A 15,856-nucleotide genomic window follows, 5' to 3' on the forward strand; every position below is an offset into this window, starting at 1 on the left:
TTTAAGCAACTGTTGGTGTGCATAGCTCTCCAGAATCTTTTTAAACTCTTTTTTCATGGATACTTGCTTTTCAGTTACTTAAATAGAATTTTCAAAACAATATTTAATTTCCAATGAAACAGTGTGTTCCTTTCCCATGTAATCTGTTCTTAAAATGTGTGTCTTCGTCTGGGATCTCCAGGTGGGATCCTGGACAAGGAATACACCACAGTGTGTTGCAACTGCAACTACCTAAGGCCTTCAAACATACCTTGCAGCCAGTCTCACAGCAGTACTCCCCCCTTCACAAAGTCTGAGGACTTTCACCACTTTTGTTTCTGTTTTGCTGAATCTTAGTGAATTGTGTGTTCTCACCCACGGCAGAGAAAGCATCATCTACTTGATGTGTGGGTTTTTTTCTACTGGCCTTTGCATGGGCTTTATGTGTGTGTGGATTAGGGCAAGGCAGTTTGTTTCTATGCTTGAAATTGGGAACACCTGGACACAAGGGAAGGAAGGGAAATCTCATGTTGTCACTCTCCTTCATTTTGGTCTGATATACACAAATCTGGCTTCTACTCAGCTATTCCTGCACTCATAAAATTTATAAGAACAGTACTTCCACTATCTCTGGGACTTTTGCTTTATGTTTGGTTCAGACTACAACTGAAAATGTCTTTCTCCTGTCTCTCCTCTCTTGGCTTATTTCACTTGTTTTGTATATTAATGAAGAATCTCATCCTTGCAACTCCTGAATTCTGAAACTAGACAAGTGGGCAGAAAGGTTGTTTAAGGTACCAGCTGAAAAGTAGTTTACAACTGTTTATACATGTTCATGCTATGGATTTTTTTTCTTTTTTAGCAAATTAATTTAGATTTTATTTTATAAACCACTCTTATAAATTGGCTTTTAAGACTTGTCCATCTCAGATCCTTTTTGGTTTTCCTGAAATTTTAAGTAGTCCTAGATAAGTTAAGGAAGGTTCACTGGCAAGCTATTGATTATTAATTTAGTAACCCCAAAATGACCTGGAAGTTATTGTGCTTGTCACTTAAGGCACCCAATCATGCTCAGTTTTGTTAAAAAGCAAAGCTGAAACCAACCCTCAGAAGTCAGGCACATAGGAATTGTCTGAACAGTACCCAGTGTCTGACTGCACAGGCCTTCTTATCTGAAATCAGAAGCCCCTGTGTTCAAAGAAACTGATGAGGGTATTTCTTTCTATATAATATTTATATATGATATGATACATTTTTTTTTTACTTTACTTATTCATTACAATATAGTCCATTTTAATAGTGATTAGAAGCTGAAATCTTCACAAAATTTTAATCCATTCAAGTGAGCTGTCAGATGTTTGTGTAACATGCCTTGATTCTTAAAGGATTAAATGAAGATGTAGAATAAATATGTCCATAAGAACTTACAGGCTTTGCAGAAATCTCATGTTTTTCACCTTTGTTATATTCACTATCTCCCTAAGGAATCTTAGTGCTCTTAGTTGTTCCCTTAACAAAACTAGGTTTCTACCCTACCATCTGAATGTTGGGAAATAATTATACTGTGTAGGAATTGAAGTATACTTACAGAACTAGTGGATAAATTTGCACTGATGCCTTCAATACAGCCACTTAAAATTTTCTTAAATTAATACCTGCCTCCTACTTAGGTATTTGAAAAGTTCACGAAAGAATCAACATCTTTACTGGATGAACTTGCTCTAATTAACAACGGAAGTGATAAAGGAACTCAACAAGAGAGAGAGAGGTGTGTGATTCACTTTCTGAAATCAACGCTTTTGGATTATAAAATTTCATTTGAAATCCAAGTAATACAGAAAATATTATATGCCTTAAATATTTTGAAATGTGTAAAGAAATTCTAAACATTTATAACATAGATAACAAGATACATGAGTCTTTGTGTAGATGGATGCTCATTTGATTAGTGAGTACATGCAGCTCCACTTTTGTTTTGATTCAATGAGTTGAAAAAGTGAGGACTTCACTGAGTGAGGGAAGAAACTTGATCTCTTAACACCATCAGGTAGTTCTAGCCTTAGTTGAAGTTTTTAGTGTTATTGTAATACAAATTTTAATAATTTGTTTGTTACTTTTTTCAAGATCAATAGATTTGAACTTCCTTCCGTCAGTTGATCCTGAGACGGTATTGCAGACAGGTATAGTAAGTCAAAAAAACTAGAATGTTGGTCAGTAAAGAGACATAATTCATTTTAAGCCCCAAATGAAAGCACAGAGGGCACAATAATTATCTTAGCCGTCTTCAAATGTGACAAGCTTATCCTTTAATGTAATCTTTGGGTTAAAAAAAGGTGATGCTAAGAAATGGAAGAAGTCCAAATGTGTCTTTTTAAATACATATTTTTACAATCCTACTAACATCTTTACAATATTACCATAACTAATGTTTAATTTTGAGAATGCTTTGTATCTAGATGATGTCAATATGTTTGCCTTATAGAATGAATCTGTCTAAGTAGCCACCAAATGGTTACAGTACAGATTGCATTTTCCTGCACAATTCTAACAATTTACATCAGTCTAGTTCTGAACTGATCATCAGTCAGAAAAGTGAAGCATACAGTCAACATACTGACTTTTTGCTGCTTAGACTCTTCATTCAGCATTAAATGTTGTTTTTAGGGTGAATTTCCTATTGACAATGAAGTATAATAGACTCGATTTAGACTAGAAATTTGTTTTTAAATCAGTGCCTTTTTGGAATAAGAAAGCATAAATTTAAGGTGGTGATCGGAGTCTGAGTTTCAGAATTCTTACCTTATAGTCTCCTATAAACTAATGTGTGGATCACATGTAGCATTTGTCATAGAGAACTACTGGCTTTATGTTGCCCCCTCTATGAAAAATTTATTAAAAGTGGGATAATATTGTTTTGACTTAAAAGGTGAAACAGTAGTTTCTTACTCTGGTCTTTGAAGTTTTTAAAAATATGAACTGTCTGTAGACACTGTCACTGGATTTTAGCCTAATTGTGTGTCCTTGTCTAATGGTAAGATTTTTGGACCAAACAACACTTCAATTTCGTGTAAACAGATGGCTCCTGAGCCCATTAGTTTATATGCATTCTCTGTTTTCTTAATTATGGCATAATGAACTTTTTTTTTTAGCTACTAAGTTTCATAACTTCCATTAAATCATGGAAGTTCCTAAGACGCAAGCTTTCTCTGTTAGACTCACTGTATTGAAATTTTGAGGGGTGGAAAAAAAATTCAACCCTCCCCAGTTAAACATTTTGATCTCCTAAGGATAAATACGAACAAACTGAGGGTTTAGATAAAAGGCTTCTGTTTTCCATAATTACAAGTACTGTTCCTTTCACAAGTTCCAAATCCACATATATAGTTCTTAGAATTTGATAAGAATTTAGTTTAAAAAAACATTTTTACCTTGAAAAATGGTAATCCTTTACTGCTGAAACAATACAATTTCAAAATTATCCCAATAGAACTGTAATATCTTGTAAAAGCCTTTAAGTCTGTTTGCTCTGCAGCTATCTGTGTAGTATTATAAAGGATGAAATCCAAGATGTTTGTTTCTATAGTATGGCAAAATGTATTTGAATTCTTAAAACATTTTCATTTCGCAGTAATATATGCTGAGTAATTTAAACTTGTTTGCTGCAATCGCCAAAGCTTTTGGCATTTTGATTGTTTAAATAATACCAGTTGAATTTAGAGTCTTATGCTTCTGCATTTTCCTTGAGGTATTACAATTACTCAAGTGGTAATTTTTTTCTTTTAGTGAACTGGCATGTTAGCATTTTAAGATGTGCAGAACTGATGATCTTGAATTGGCACACTTTCACACCAACATACCTTTAGTGACCAAACACTGATTTATTTTAACTTGTTCATTGAGCTCTTGAGGAACAAATTGATGATCTGGGTTTACTGGTAGTATGGTGTTTACATCCTGAAAACTTTTATCATAACTTAAAAAGAACATTCTTCAAACAGTTTAAGTAGAGGATTAAATAGTCAAAATATACTATTTTTGCATATATGAAAGTCATTGCAGTGTAGGGAGCCTGTACCCTGATATGGTGCTTAAGAGCACAAAGAAAAAGGTGAGAGAAGTAAGAGCAAAATATTGAGAAAAATAGTATTCAGCTCCACACTTTCTATGAAAGTGTTGTACTTGCTATGAAAATCCTGAAAGACAACAGAGAAATTATATGGTCAGATTTTCAGTGCTTCTAGAGCATTCATTTAATATAAGAACATAAATTGTTTGAGAGAAATACTTCAGATGCTATTCACCATTTTGAAGAATCAGAATACTTAGAGTTGTTTAAGATTCTGGAATGTGCTTACAATTGTTTCTTTACATTAATCAATGCTATTGTCAATTTGCATGTATCACAGTATCTCTTTTATATATTTAAAATATACCACCTTTCTTTTCTTCTACTTTATGACTGATACAGCCCCACAAACTGTGACCAGAGTTCTGCATGAAAATTGTATCATTAAATGTGCCCAATGCATGAAAGATCGTTAGCTGCAAAAATGTACTGTTGGATGGTTTACAAGCAGGCATGCTTACTACTAATTTTGGGGGGGGTGGGTTTGAATCTGAATTAATCACATCATTACGTGTTCTTAAAGGTCATGAGTTGCTATCTGAGTTACAACAGCGTCGATTCAATGGTTCAGATGGAGGGGTCTCCTGGTCTCCAATGGATGATGAGCTCCTTGCTCAGCCACAGGTCATGAAGCTGTTAGACTCACTCAGAGAGCAATATACCCGCTACCAGGAAGTTTGCAGACAACGAAGCAAGCGCACACAGCTGGAGGAGATTCAGCAGAAGGTAATGCAGGTAAGCTTGGAGTTGTTCTTGAATACTGTGAGGTGGAGATTTGAGCTCAAGTCACAGACTGTTTCCTGTGAAACTAAAAATTAGAGGTGAACCCTTAGTGCCTCCCTTCACTCCTCAAATGTTAGTGTGCTAGTTTTACTCAATGCTTTACATTGTGGCTACCACAGTGACTTTCCCAAGGCTGTTGTCATATGTGGAGGTTATTTTAAATGTGCTCTCTTGCCATTGTGCTGAAGAACCTTCATGTTGTCCCTTTGCTGCATGCTGTGGCAGTGTGTGGCTGCATTGTTGGAGGGGCAAATGCTTGACCTGTTGGCAAAGAGAGGAACGTTACGAGTGTGACTGGAATTTTGCTTGAGAGTTGAAAACCTTCCCCTGCCTATGTCATTTCAAGTTCCTGTTACTGAACATAAGCTATTATTTATTCCTTAATTTGTCTAATATTTTGTAGTTTAACCTAAGTTAAAGTGCTTATACTCTGTATTTCAAGGATACCCTCACAAGAATGAATATGAACTTCCTAATCAATTCTGTATTAAAGGTCATAATGAATTGGTTTGGTCCTTAGGAAACAGGCATGTAATTAGCACTTTCAACATCATCTCAGTAGAGAAAATCAAGGAAATGGAATTAATTTATTCCTCTTCTGTTTATCACTTGAAATTAGATTTATGTATTTTTAAGATTCTGTGTAGTTTGAATATGCAAAATGTAATGGAATAGATATTGCTTTTGACCTTCCAACCCTGGCATTTCTAAGGCATGAGGAGTGCAAGTCAAGTACTTCCACTTCACATCGTTTCAGATATGGGTATAAATAAAACCTAGTTAATTTTGTGTTATCTAGCAGTGAAAATACAAATCTACTGAGGAGATAATATTCATTTTGTAGTAATTCAGATTATTATAAAAAAATTTAAAAAGCAAATGTCATCTGCTGGTATGTTGAGCTGGAAATAATAAAAATAGAAGAGATTAAAATAGTCCTATATAGAACATATCAGCATAGTTGTGGGTATAATCAGGTGAGATTTTTTTTTTGCTGTGTTAAAGTTGCGATGGCTGATTTATAACATATTTTGGCTAACTGACATTGTTAATGCATTTAAATAGACTTGTTTATCATGACGGCCTCATTTTGCAATATTTGTAGTAGAAATAGTTACTGTTTGCTCTGTGTACGCTACGGATGTTACATGGCGGGTGAACTGAGTCTCAGTACACAGGAAAACTAATGAGTTTTATAAAGTGCATTTAAAAGCTTTCTAAGTGGCATACAAATATTTGGGAAAAACTTACTAAATTTAGAAAATTATTTCGTTTCCTTTTGGTTTACAGGAGAAAATCAGGCTAACAGAAGGAGTTAAAAGCTAAAAGTAAGAAGCTAATGATGTACTGCAGGAAACCAGTAGAGGCAAAATGCCATGGAATTTATTTTGACACAACAAACAGAAGTTGTCATATACCGTGCTTGCAGTATTTTCAGTTAGAATGGGTATACAGAGAGAGAGTTTTTCCCTGGTGTTGCTGTTATTTTTTTCTTTAGTGTTTTGATTTTCTGTTAGCGTTCTTTATAGTTACATCCTATTTCATTCTTTGTATAGCATCTTGTATTGCTACCACTTGTGGCTTGCTTTTGTGTTCCTGTTTCATTTTCACTATTTGCTGCTTCTGCCTACTGTGACCTGCTTAGTTCTTATTCCTGTCTCAAAGCCTCTTATCATTAGCCGCCTCTCTTCCCTTGTGCCTTCACTATCCTACCCTCTCTTTTTAATTACCCCTCTTGCTTCTGTTCAATAGTTTTGTTTCCCTTTCCTTTGTCTTTCATTCTGCAGTGTAAAGACAACAATGATTTTCAGATGTTCTCTGATGAGCAGTTTTTCTAAACACTGCTTGGGAGCAACTTTGTATATTATGATAAATTATAGCTTTGTCCCTCCTTAGGCAGAGGTGTTAGTTACTATTTTTCTAACCTTAATTAACTAAAATTAATGTGAGGCCTTGCAGGAGTCTAGTCATTAACCATTTAAAAATGTATTTTATGAAAAATTACATCACTTCTTTCTGCATGTCCCGTAGTAACTCTTCTCTGCTCAGTTCAAGCATCTGTCACAAGAACAGCTGTGTCCTAAGCTAAAGTTGCAGAGGCAATGCAGTAGTTGCTGAAAACTTGAAATGGGGAGGTGGTCTTGGTCACAGAGGGCACTGCTAAGCAGGAGCCTTGCACACTGTTTCAGACTTGCATGAGAACTGTCATTTCCATATGCAAGTTTTCCAGGCCACACTGACCTTACAGGGGGACATCTGAGTGCCTTCACTTCTAGGTCAGTTCCATATTTAACCAGCAGCAGCTGTGCAGAGGTGCTGAGCACAACAGGAAGTTTCTCTTTAAACAAAATTATCCTAGAACTGTAGTCTTAATTTGTCCTAGAAATTATTAAAGTGAGGAAAGCTCAAGATGCCTTTGGAGCAAAGAATATATGCTCTGAAAGGGGGCAGGCAGGGGGGTGGGCAGACAGTTACATAATGATTGAAAGATGGGGTGAATTGAGTGACTGTCTGTAATGATGATGATCATTCTTGATTACTGTTGCACTGTACTTTAACAGCACTAGAAAAATGGTCTCATTAGTCCCTGTTTCATTTGTCTTCATGTTTATGGGGTTACATTGTGTATTGTATTGTATTTCCTGAAAATCTGTGTGAAGCTGTTTTGTCATCCATGTTTAAACAAAAGTCACATTGAGGGGAGGAAGCCGACTTCCTGTGCCTTTTTATTAAGGTTCAGAATGTGGAGGTATTCCTGTATTCCCTTACTTCAAGGATTCTATCAGTGACTTCTGCGTTAGGTTTCATTGCAGCTGTCTCTATTTTCCAGATATTTAAAAAATTATCATGAAATTTTTCCATAGATATCTGATTATTCAAATGTGTGTAAGGAGCCCAAAATTTGAGATACTGTTTTGCTCTGAATAACACTTACATCAAACAAAATAGTTTCAAAATAATAATAAAAGAAATCCAATACTGTAGTCCAGAGTTGTATTGCTGTGACCTTGCAAAGACAGATTCCATGAGATGTGGCCACTAAAACTCTGTAACAGGTTTCTGTTATTTGAATAGAGCAAATAGAAAGACATAACTATATAAAATACTAAGTTCGCATGTAAATTTAATTTTGGAATAAGTATATATCATGTACTTGACTGTTAATATATTCAGCAAAATAAGGAGAAAGTTCTCAGGTGTGAGGTTGAATACAGCTGTGCATTGTAATCACTTGGGTAAAAAAAAATCTTGTTTGAACTCAAGAGGTCCATTTTCATGTAAATGGTGTTTTGAGCTCTTTTATTGACAGAGATATGAAATGAGAAGTGTGTATATGAAAAAATCTTGTCCTAGTTGCCACTGTTTTCATGGAGCTGACAGGCTAAAGTTAATGAAAAGTAGTTTCTACTTAAAACTTTTGAGGATGTGGATGGATTCTACAAGACTTCCAGAGATCTAAAAAATATCTGTTTTTCTCATAAACATATACTTTTTTTTGTTTCTGCTTATATTAAAAAATTCTGTTTATATCAGTTTTCACATAATTGATTTGCTATTTTATTTTTGTCATCTTTATCTTATTGACAGGTAGTCAATTGGCTTGAAGGACCTGGATCAGAACAGCTAAGAACCCAGTGGGGAATAGGTGATTCCATTAGAGCTTCACAGGCTTTGCAACAGAAACATGAAGAGATTGAGAGTCAGCACAGTGTGAGATTTCCCATACCCTTTTCAAGTATCAAAATAATTCATGCAGTTATGAGCAGTGTATTTTGGTTATGAGGATCTAGGAACTTTGTGCAGTACACAATGTTATGGGTTACAGAGGAAATTATCTGAGCAGTTTAAGAACTTAATGTGGTCATTCTATTTGCGTATTATTTATTTTCTTTTCCATTGTAGAAAAATGTTAATTTCTATCTGCGATTTTTCTTAGGTTTAGTATGTTACAGCAGTTCTTAAATTTTCATGTTCAGTAGGATGAGTAAATTTACTTTTTCCTCTCTACCAAAATGTCTGAGAAATCCTGTACTTCTCAGATGAATAACTTAATATTTTTGTCTTTTTTAGACTACGTTTACGAGTAGCTGAAACTGGCTTAGCACTTGCATTGATCAAGATGTCAGATATACTTTATGTTCATAATGAAATCTTGAAGATGCTATGTGTATCTATACTGACTTGATGCCTTTGCTTCTATTTTGAATAATTCCTAAGGTTCAGTAGAATTTTGTCTTTGCATCAGATGATTAATTAGGTTACAAATATTCAGTGCTCCCAAAGGGAGTGTTGCTCACAGTACCATTCCTCTTTTCTGACTTCTCTTGATGTAGACATCGACAATTATGTCCACTTTTCCTAAGTTCCCTTTAGTCATGGCAAAGAAAATAGTCACTGAGTTATAATTTTTCTGATGTAATTTAGAAAAAAAACAAGCCCAAACCTTTAGTCTGAGAAACACTATGCCCTAGACTACACTAGTTCTATTGACTCCATCTCTACTGAGTATGGTTTCCTTGCTTGATGCAGCACTGCATACTGTAGGTGTCTGTGTTTCATCAGGTAAATCCCATCTCCTCTGTATTGTTCCTTTAAGCTCTTCAAGCAGTGTTCTACTCTGAAAACCAGTAGCTTCTGAAGTATAAAACATCTTGCAGTTAAAATCCTAATTGGAAAAAAAAAAAAACAAAATCTCTTGCCTACTTAATTGACAAAAATAAATGTCAGTATCTTTTAGTCATATTGGCACTACAAACTGCAACTTAAAAAACAAGATTGAACATACTTTGTTTTCACTTGGGTATCTATAACAGAGAACTGTTCTTTACATGGAGTCCTTGAAATCCCACTGAAGTTTGCAGGTTAGCCTCCACTGTGCTGATCACTAAAGCACTGGCAACATGGAACACAGCTTAGTTCTCAGATGCTGGCAGAGTTTGCAGAAATAAATCGGAAAAAACATATTTTATTTAATACCAAAAGAAGTAATTGGGAGACTACTGCGCTACCTTAAATTTAGATGCCTGTTTGGAGATTAAAACCATTTTTTCCCCAATAGCACTAAAAAAGTGTGCTTTACCTTTTTCTTTGATTTTTAAACATTTCATAATAGCTGAGTGTAAACGTTCTCTCTCATTGTTTTCCTTTTTTCCTCTCCTAATAATTGAATTGACAATTTGTATGCTTGCTTCCTTTCATCACCTATTTATCATTGATTATAGTAGTTTGCAGATACTTGGAAAAACTGTGTGATTTCTCTTGAAGATAGGCTTTTTCACTTCAATTTACTCTACAGTGAAAAAAATAATTTCCATAGGGTGTTTTTTTATTTTGTTTGGTTTTGGGGGAGAGGTGTAGTTAAGTGGGTTTTTTTGAGGTTTGTTTTCTGATTTTTTTCTTCATGAGCAATACATTAGAACTGCTGTTTTTGAGCAAGTATTGGTCTTTTCTCCATGGTTTTGAGCTGTCACATACTGTTGTGCCTAACTTTCTCCCATGGAAAGGATAAAAACCATAATTTTTGTACGTGGTTTGCTGGTCTCTGAATTTCACTGATAGCTTGCCCAAATCAATTACTGCAATTCTTTTACTTATTTTAATGCTAAAAATAAAACCTAAAAGAAAATATATATAATAAAAAAATAACATAAAAAATAAAACTAAAAACTATTAATCTATATATAAAAATTATTAATCTATAATTTTTTTGACTTCTCGTATTATAGTTGACTTGTCACACTCAGTAGCCTGGATTTGTGTGTTGAATGTGAAAGAGTTATGTTGTGTAAACTGACTGTATTGAATCTATATATCTATAGTACGTGTGTGACAATGGAAGATGTTTTCACATTATGTCATCTTAGTTTCCCCTTTTGGGGCAGATGAGAGATTTATTCTGCTCTTAAATTTTTTGCTGATTGCTAATTTAACTTTTTCATTACCTTTTTTTTCCTCCCCTCCTTGCTCTTTTCACACTGTGTTCCTTCCTTCCTTTGGGTAAAAGGAAAATAAATTCAGAATATGGGTATTTGTACTCTGTTTTCCATGCTTTGTAGATAAATGATGCAAAAGCTGAAGGCGTAATTTGCAAAATTCCAAACATCCCAATAGGAGCGTGACAAGGATACAAATTAGATCTGATTTTGTAGGCCAATAGATGGTGCTGTTCCATAGCACTAGAAGTGCATTGCACTAGGGCATTTGAAGGTCACTTTACTGTAGGGCAAAATAAGAGATGTTGAGCAAACATGTTTTGCTTTACCAGCATCTCAGTCATGCATGATGTGAATGTGATCTTGATGTATCAAGTTGGTTTTAAATCTCTCAGAATTGTTAAATATTTGAACTATTCTCTTCTGCATATACACCACCATGACAACATAACTGACTCCTATATATGTATTCAGTAATCAAAGCATGTTAAAAACAACTGCACATTTTGAATTGAGTAGTATAAAGCTCTCTTTAAATAAGAAACAAGATCATTTTGAAGTTTCTGTACATGGACATTCTTTTATTCAGAAAATAGAGATTACTTTCACTTTGTCAACAGTAGTATTTTTTCCAAATGTTTTAAGGAAATTACTGCTGCTTTCAGTGGTGTCACTGAAAGTAACACCTAGACAGCCCTGTCAACAACTTTTTTTAATAGGTGATCACTTGGCAAAAGGTCTTTTGTCTCAGTAGACCAGACATTTAAGCTTTAGCAATTTGTTTAAAAATGGTGGAATTCTTCTTTTGGTTCAGTAAAAATTTGAGTGGAAGTTTGTGCTGGGATTAGTAGCCGTGCCTTGTAACCTTCCCATATTCCTGCACCAGGTTTTTATAGTGCATACATTAAAATGGATTAAGCACTTTTTTTGAGTTGATTTGAAATTGGGAATGTTTCTTCTTCTGTGATATCTCGTAATTATATAACAGTATAACCTGTAATAAACTCTTTTTTCAATCTGATTATTTATTAGTTTGCAGTTGGATGTATGCCATTTATAATAAATAAAATTATATTCGGTACTTTTAATGCTTCATTTTCTTGTGTTTCTAGGAGTGGTTTGCTGTTTATGTTGAGCTTAATCAGCAGATAGCAGCTCTTCTAAATGCAGGGGATGAGGAGGACCTTGTGGAATTGAAAGCATTGCAGCAACAGCTGAGTGATGTGTGTTACCGGCAGGCCAGTCAGCTGGAATTCAGGCAGAATCTATTACAAGCAGCACTTGAATTCCACAGCGTCGCCCAGGATGTAAGTTCTTCTGTTTCATTTTTCATGGGCTCACCTATCAATGTATTATTGCCTTAGTATTGTAAATGTTGAATACATTGGAAAAAAATTCAGGGAGGTGAGGGGAAATAAAATGTCACTTGGAAAATGCCGTAAGTTATCATTTATTATAATTGAAATGCTGAGTAAATCCATTCCGCCCTTTTTAGAAGGTAAGTACTTTATATTATGTCTTACTTTTCAATAGCATTTTAAATAAAAGTGTTACTAGTTGAAAAGTTGCTTTTTCCTCTCTCTTGTTTTTGTGGGTTTTTTTTAATTAGAGGTACATGCATTAATTGAACTGGAATTTGGTGTACTTTTCATAGTCTCTGGTTTTAAAATGGCATACTCCTTTCATATACTTGTCTTAAAAAAGAAAGTAGAATCTTGGCTTTCCACTCTCCCACTGTCGAGGGATGCCTGCCCTTGGAATTCTACAACCAGATGGCTCGTTTATCTTTCATCTTGACTTTCATTTTCTTATAGCTGAAAAGAGAAATTTCTTAAAAGTCAAATTTCTGAGCATTTAGGAGATTGCAGACCCAGCCATCTGAAGCTCAAACTTCTTTTTAAATATTAGCACTTGTGTTGTTCTTCATTTTAGTTGTCTCAGCAATTGGATGGTTTACTAGGAATGTTGTGTGTGGATGTAGCACCAGCAGATGGAGCATCAATTCAACAAACTTTAAAACTACTGGAAGAGAAATTGAAAAGTGTTGGTAAGCAAAATATTTATTTGTTTCAGATGCACACATTCTAGTGAGCACATTACAGGAGAATAAACAGTACTCTCACTACCCTCTTAAAAAAATCACCAAAAAAAGCTGGGGGGGAAAAAAATCTGTCTCTCCTGGTTGCATAACGCTTCACTGAACTACTTTTAGTACTATACAGTAGTTCTGTCCGGTAAAATGATGTGAAACTGTTTTCTTCTAAATGTTTAACATCTAATAAATATATTTGTTATATGCCGCTGTCATGCATTTTGTCTGCAAACAAACTTTTTCCCCCATTAATCATCCTTAGTGTCTTGATATTATAGTGCTTAGATGATCTTTTTGTCTCCAGAACTGACCCCTTGATGATTAAGATTTTTATCCACTCAGTTTTTAGAATGCTTATACTGAGTGTTTTGTAGTACTTTTGAACGTATCTGTTAATAAATGGCACATTGAATGTTGTTACACTGTCAAGCATATGGAATTGAATATTTCAGTTGGAGAGATGTGCAATGATCATGTTCTTCATTGAGTTGTAGGAGAACGAGCTTTGAAGCAAAATCATATCTGGTAGTAGTAATGATTGGAATATAACAGTTTGCTGCATAAATGAGATACTCCTTTAGGAAAACAGATAGTAGAGCTGCCAAAAATTAGATGTAACAGCAGATTTTAAGAGTTGGCAAATCTCAGTATAGAAAAGTGTATCAGCCGTATCAGATGTAACTTCTGTCAGCAGTGAAAGAACATTTAGGCTACAGCTGCTTAGCAGTGATAAATATTTTACGTATTATGCAACTGTGTGGATGAAAGACATTAATTAGGTATTTATATGCTGAAAAGCTGACTCGCTGTGAGCTTTTATTGTTATCTGCTAGGTCATAAAATAGCAAAGCCTTAGTTCTTTGTTAGTATAGACAAATGCTCACTCAAACTTGAGTTGGAAAGGGCAGTAAAAGACAGATAGTAATGCCCTTTTCACTTTCCAGTCTTCTGTCTCAGATTCTGTTGCATTTTATCTCTCTCCATTGAGGGGGGGAAAAAAATTATGAGAGTGACCATTGACTGGTTTTTTTCATTTTGTTTTGTTAGACTTAGGCTTGCAAGGTTTGCGTGAGAAAGGTCAAAGTCTTCTTGATCAGATATCTAATCAGGCATCATGGGCCTATGGAAAAGATGTGACCATTGAAAACAAAGAAAATGTGGACCATATCCAAGGAGTAATGGAAGATATGCAGCTTAGAAAACAAAGGTAAGATCAATAGTTCTAGTCATTAAGATTTTTGTGTGTTGATAGGTAACTTTATATATAATTTTGTTTGTTTTAAAGAGACTGTTTTGTTTTATCTTCAGTTAAGGGATGCAGTACAACTGTAATTTATATTTGTAGTATATTTAAATGGGACAGAAGCTTCCTTGCCTTATCTGTTGTAGCATATTCCTAACACGCAAGCACCTTTTGTATTTTGCTACTGAGTATTTGAATGCTTTCCTATACTTGTACATGCTCAAGAATTATACATTCGTTTTATATGTAATTATGAAAATGAGGCAAGAGGTATGTTTTATATGTTAGCAGTTTGAGATGGAACTATAAGACTACAGTAGTGGTGATAGCTGTAATATTATGTATTAATCATGCACAGATTTGTTTATCCTCATGTCCTTTGAGCATGATATTTTCATTCCTGAAGATAGGAAGACAAATGAGATCGTGTCGGGTTAGACAGCATACAAAATGGAGGCACAGAGTTCAGTTTTCAAAATGCTGTTTTTTATGAGTTTTGGAAAATGATAGAGTGGGGAGTGGGGGATTAAGTTGCAGTAGAGAGAAATACTAAAGAGAGTTGAATTTGCAAGAAGGATGGATTATGCCATAATCCTCTTCCTCCAAAATTTCATTGATTATTTTTTCTTAAAAGATGTAGTAGAACTTGATTGTCTATAGTACTGCCTTTTTTTTCTACTCAACAGTGTGAAAGAATTAGGTGGCATTGCCAGTATTACTGCAGGAACTCCTGAGACAATGTAATGCTGTCCATAGAAAGTGCCTGAAGTTTGAGGGCATTGGCTGAACAAAAAGGGACCTCTGGGGAACAACAAGGTCTAATGAGCGTCAAATTGCTCATTTTGCAAATTAATTCTACTACTCATAAATTGTTTTTTTAGGGAGCTTAGTGTAAGAAACAGTGTGTTTTGGTAGTGCCTAGAGAAAATATTGTTTTCAGTACGTCCTCTGAATCCTATTTGCTTGATCAGTGCTTGTGTTTAGAGGGCCAGCTGCAAAAAGCTATAGAGGACGTGTCACTGTGCAATCAAATGGCAGTTGGAATTCAGTACTGAGAAAAGAAATGTGCATGGGAGAAGGGAAGACTATATACATAGGAATGGACTCTGAACCAGCTGTGAACTCAAGAGTAAACACTGGAAGACTTTTGCAAAAATTGCTTTAGTGTTCAATCATACTGTAAGAAGCAAGTAGAACTCTAAGGATCCTTAGGAAAGGAATAGAAAACTAAAAGAAAAATGTCATTGTGTCACTGTATAGATTGGTAGTCCATTTCTGTTTTAAGTGTTACACAATTCTGGTCCCTATTCTCAGAAGGGATATAGAATTGTGGGAAATCAATTAGAGGACTAAAATGTCAATAAAATTTCCAGACAAAGGTAGGAAGCAGCTTTCAGATGGTGAGTGATTGAACAAGGTTCTTTAGCCTGTATGTGAGGAAAAAAGTGCAATAGGACTAGTATCTCAGTAGCATTTAATAGTAATTTTTACAATACTTTATTTTTTTTTTTTTACAGATTCTATTGCACATTTCTTGTTATTTATATATACATATATTATAATGCTCACTTCCAGGGGGATTTTGCTGCTTTAGTTATGCTTTTGGAACCCATAAACTGTTGCTCTGCATTATTAGAGCAACACATTTCCTTTCTGTAAGCATTACAGGATGTGTAACAAAATGAAGCATGTTAACAAAC

General features: G+C 34.7%; 1 protein-coding gene across 4 annotated transcripts in view; it reads left to right on the forward strand.

Moving 5' to 3' along the window:
• SESTD1 (SEC14 and spectrin domain containing 1) overlaps positions 1–15,856 on the forward strand; it is a 54,644-nt gene that overhangs the window by 31,236 nt on the left and 7,552 nt on the right. For 3 of the 4 annotated variants that reach the window (XM_027678446.1, XM_027678445.1, XM_027678447.1), the window contains 7 exons: positions 1,650–1,747; positions 2,104–2,159; positions 4,629–4,840; positions 8,477–8,599; positions 11,934–12,128; positions 12,754–12,868; positions 13,961–14,120. In XM_027678446.1, the coding sequence (XP_027534247.1) occupies positions 1,650–1,747; positions 2,104–2,159; positions 4,629–4,840; positions 8,477–8,599; positions 11,934–12,128; positions 12,754–12,868; positions 13,961–14,120 (959 nt within the window). The remainder of the gene's footprint in view (positions 1–1,649; positions 1,748–2,103; positions 2,160–4,628; positions 4,841–8,476; positions 8,600–11,933; positions 12,129–12,753; positions 12,869–13,960; positions 14,121–15,856) is intronic. The other variant, XM_027678448.1, reaches the window with a different exon arrangement.

The sequence above is a fragment of the Neopelma chrysocephalum genome, unplaced genomic scaffold (genome assembly GCF_003984885.1).
Source record: "Neopelma chrysocephalum unplaced genomic scaffold, ASM398488v2 Primary Assembly neopelma1_44, whole genome shotgun sequence".
Taxonomy (NCBI): domain Eukaryota; kingdom Metazoa; phylum Chordata; class Aves; order Passeriformes; family Pipridae; genus Neopelma; species Neopelma chrysocephalum.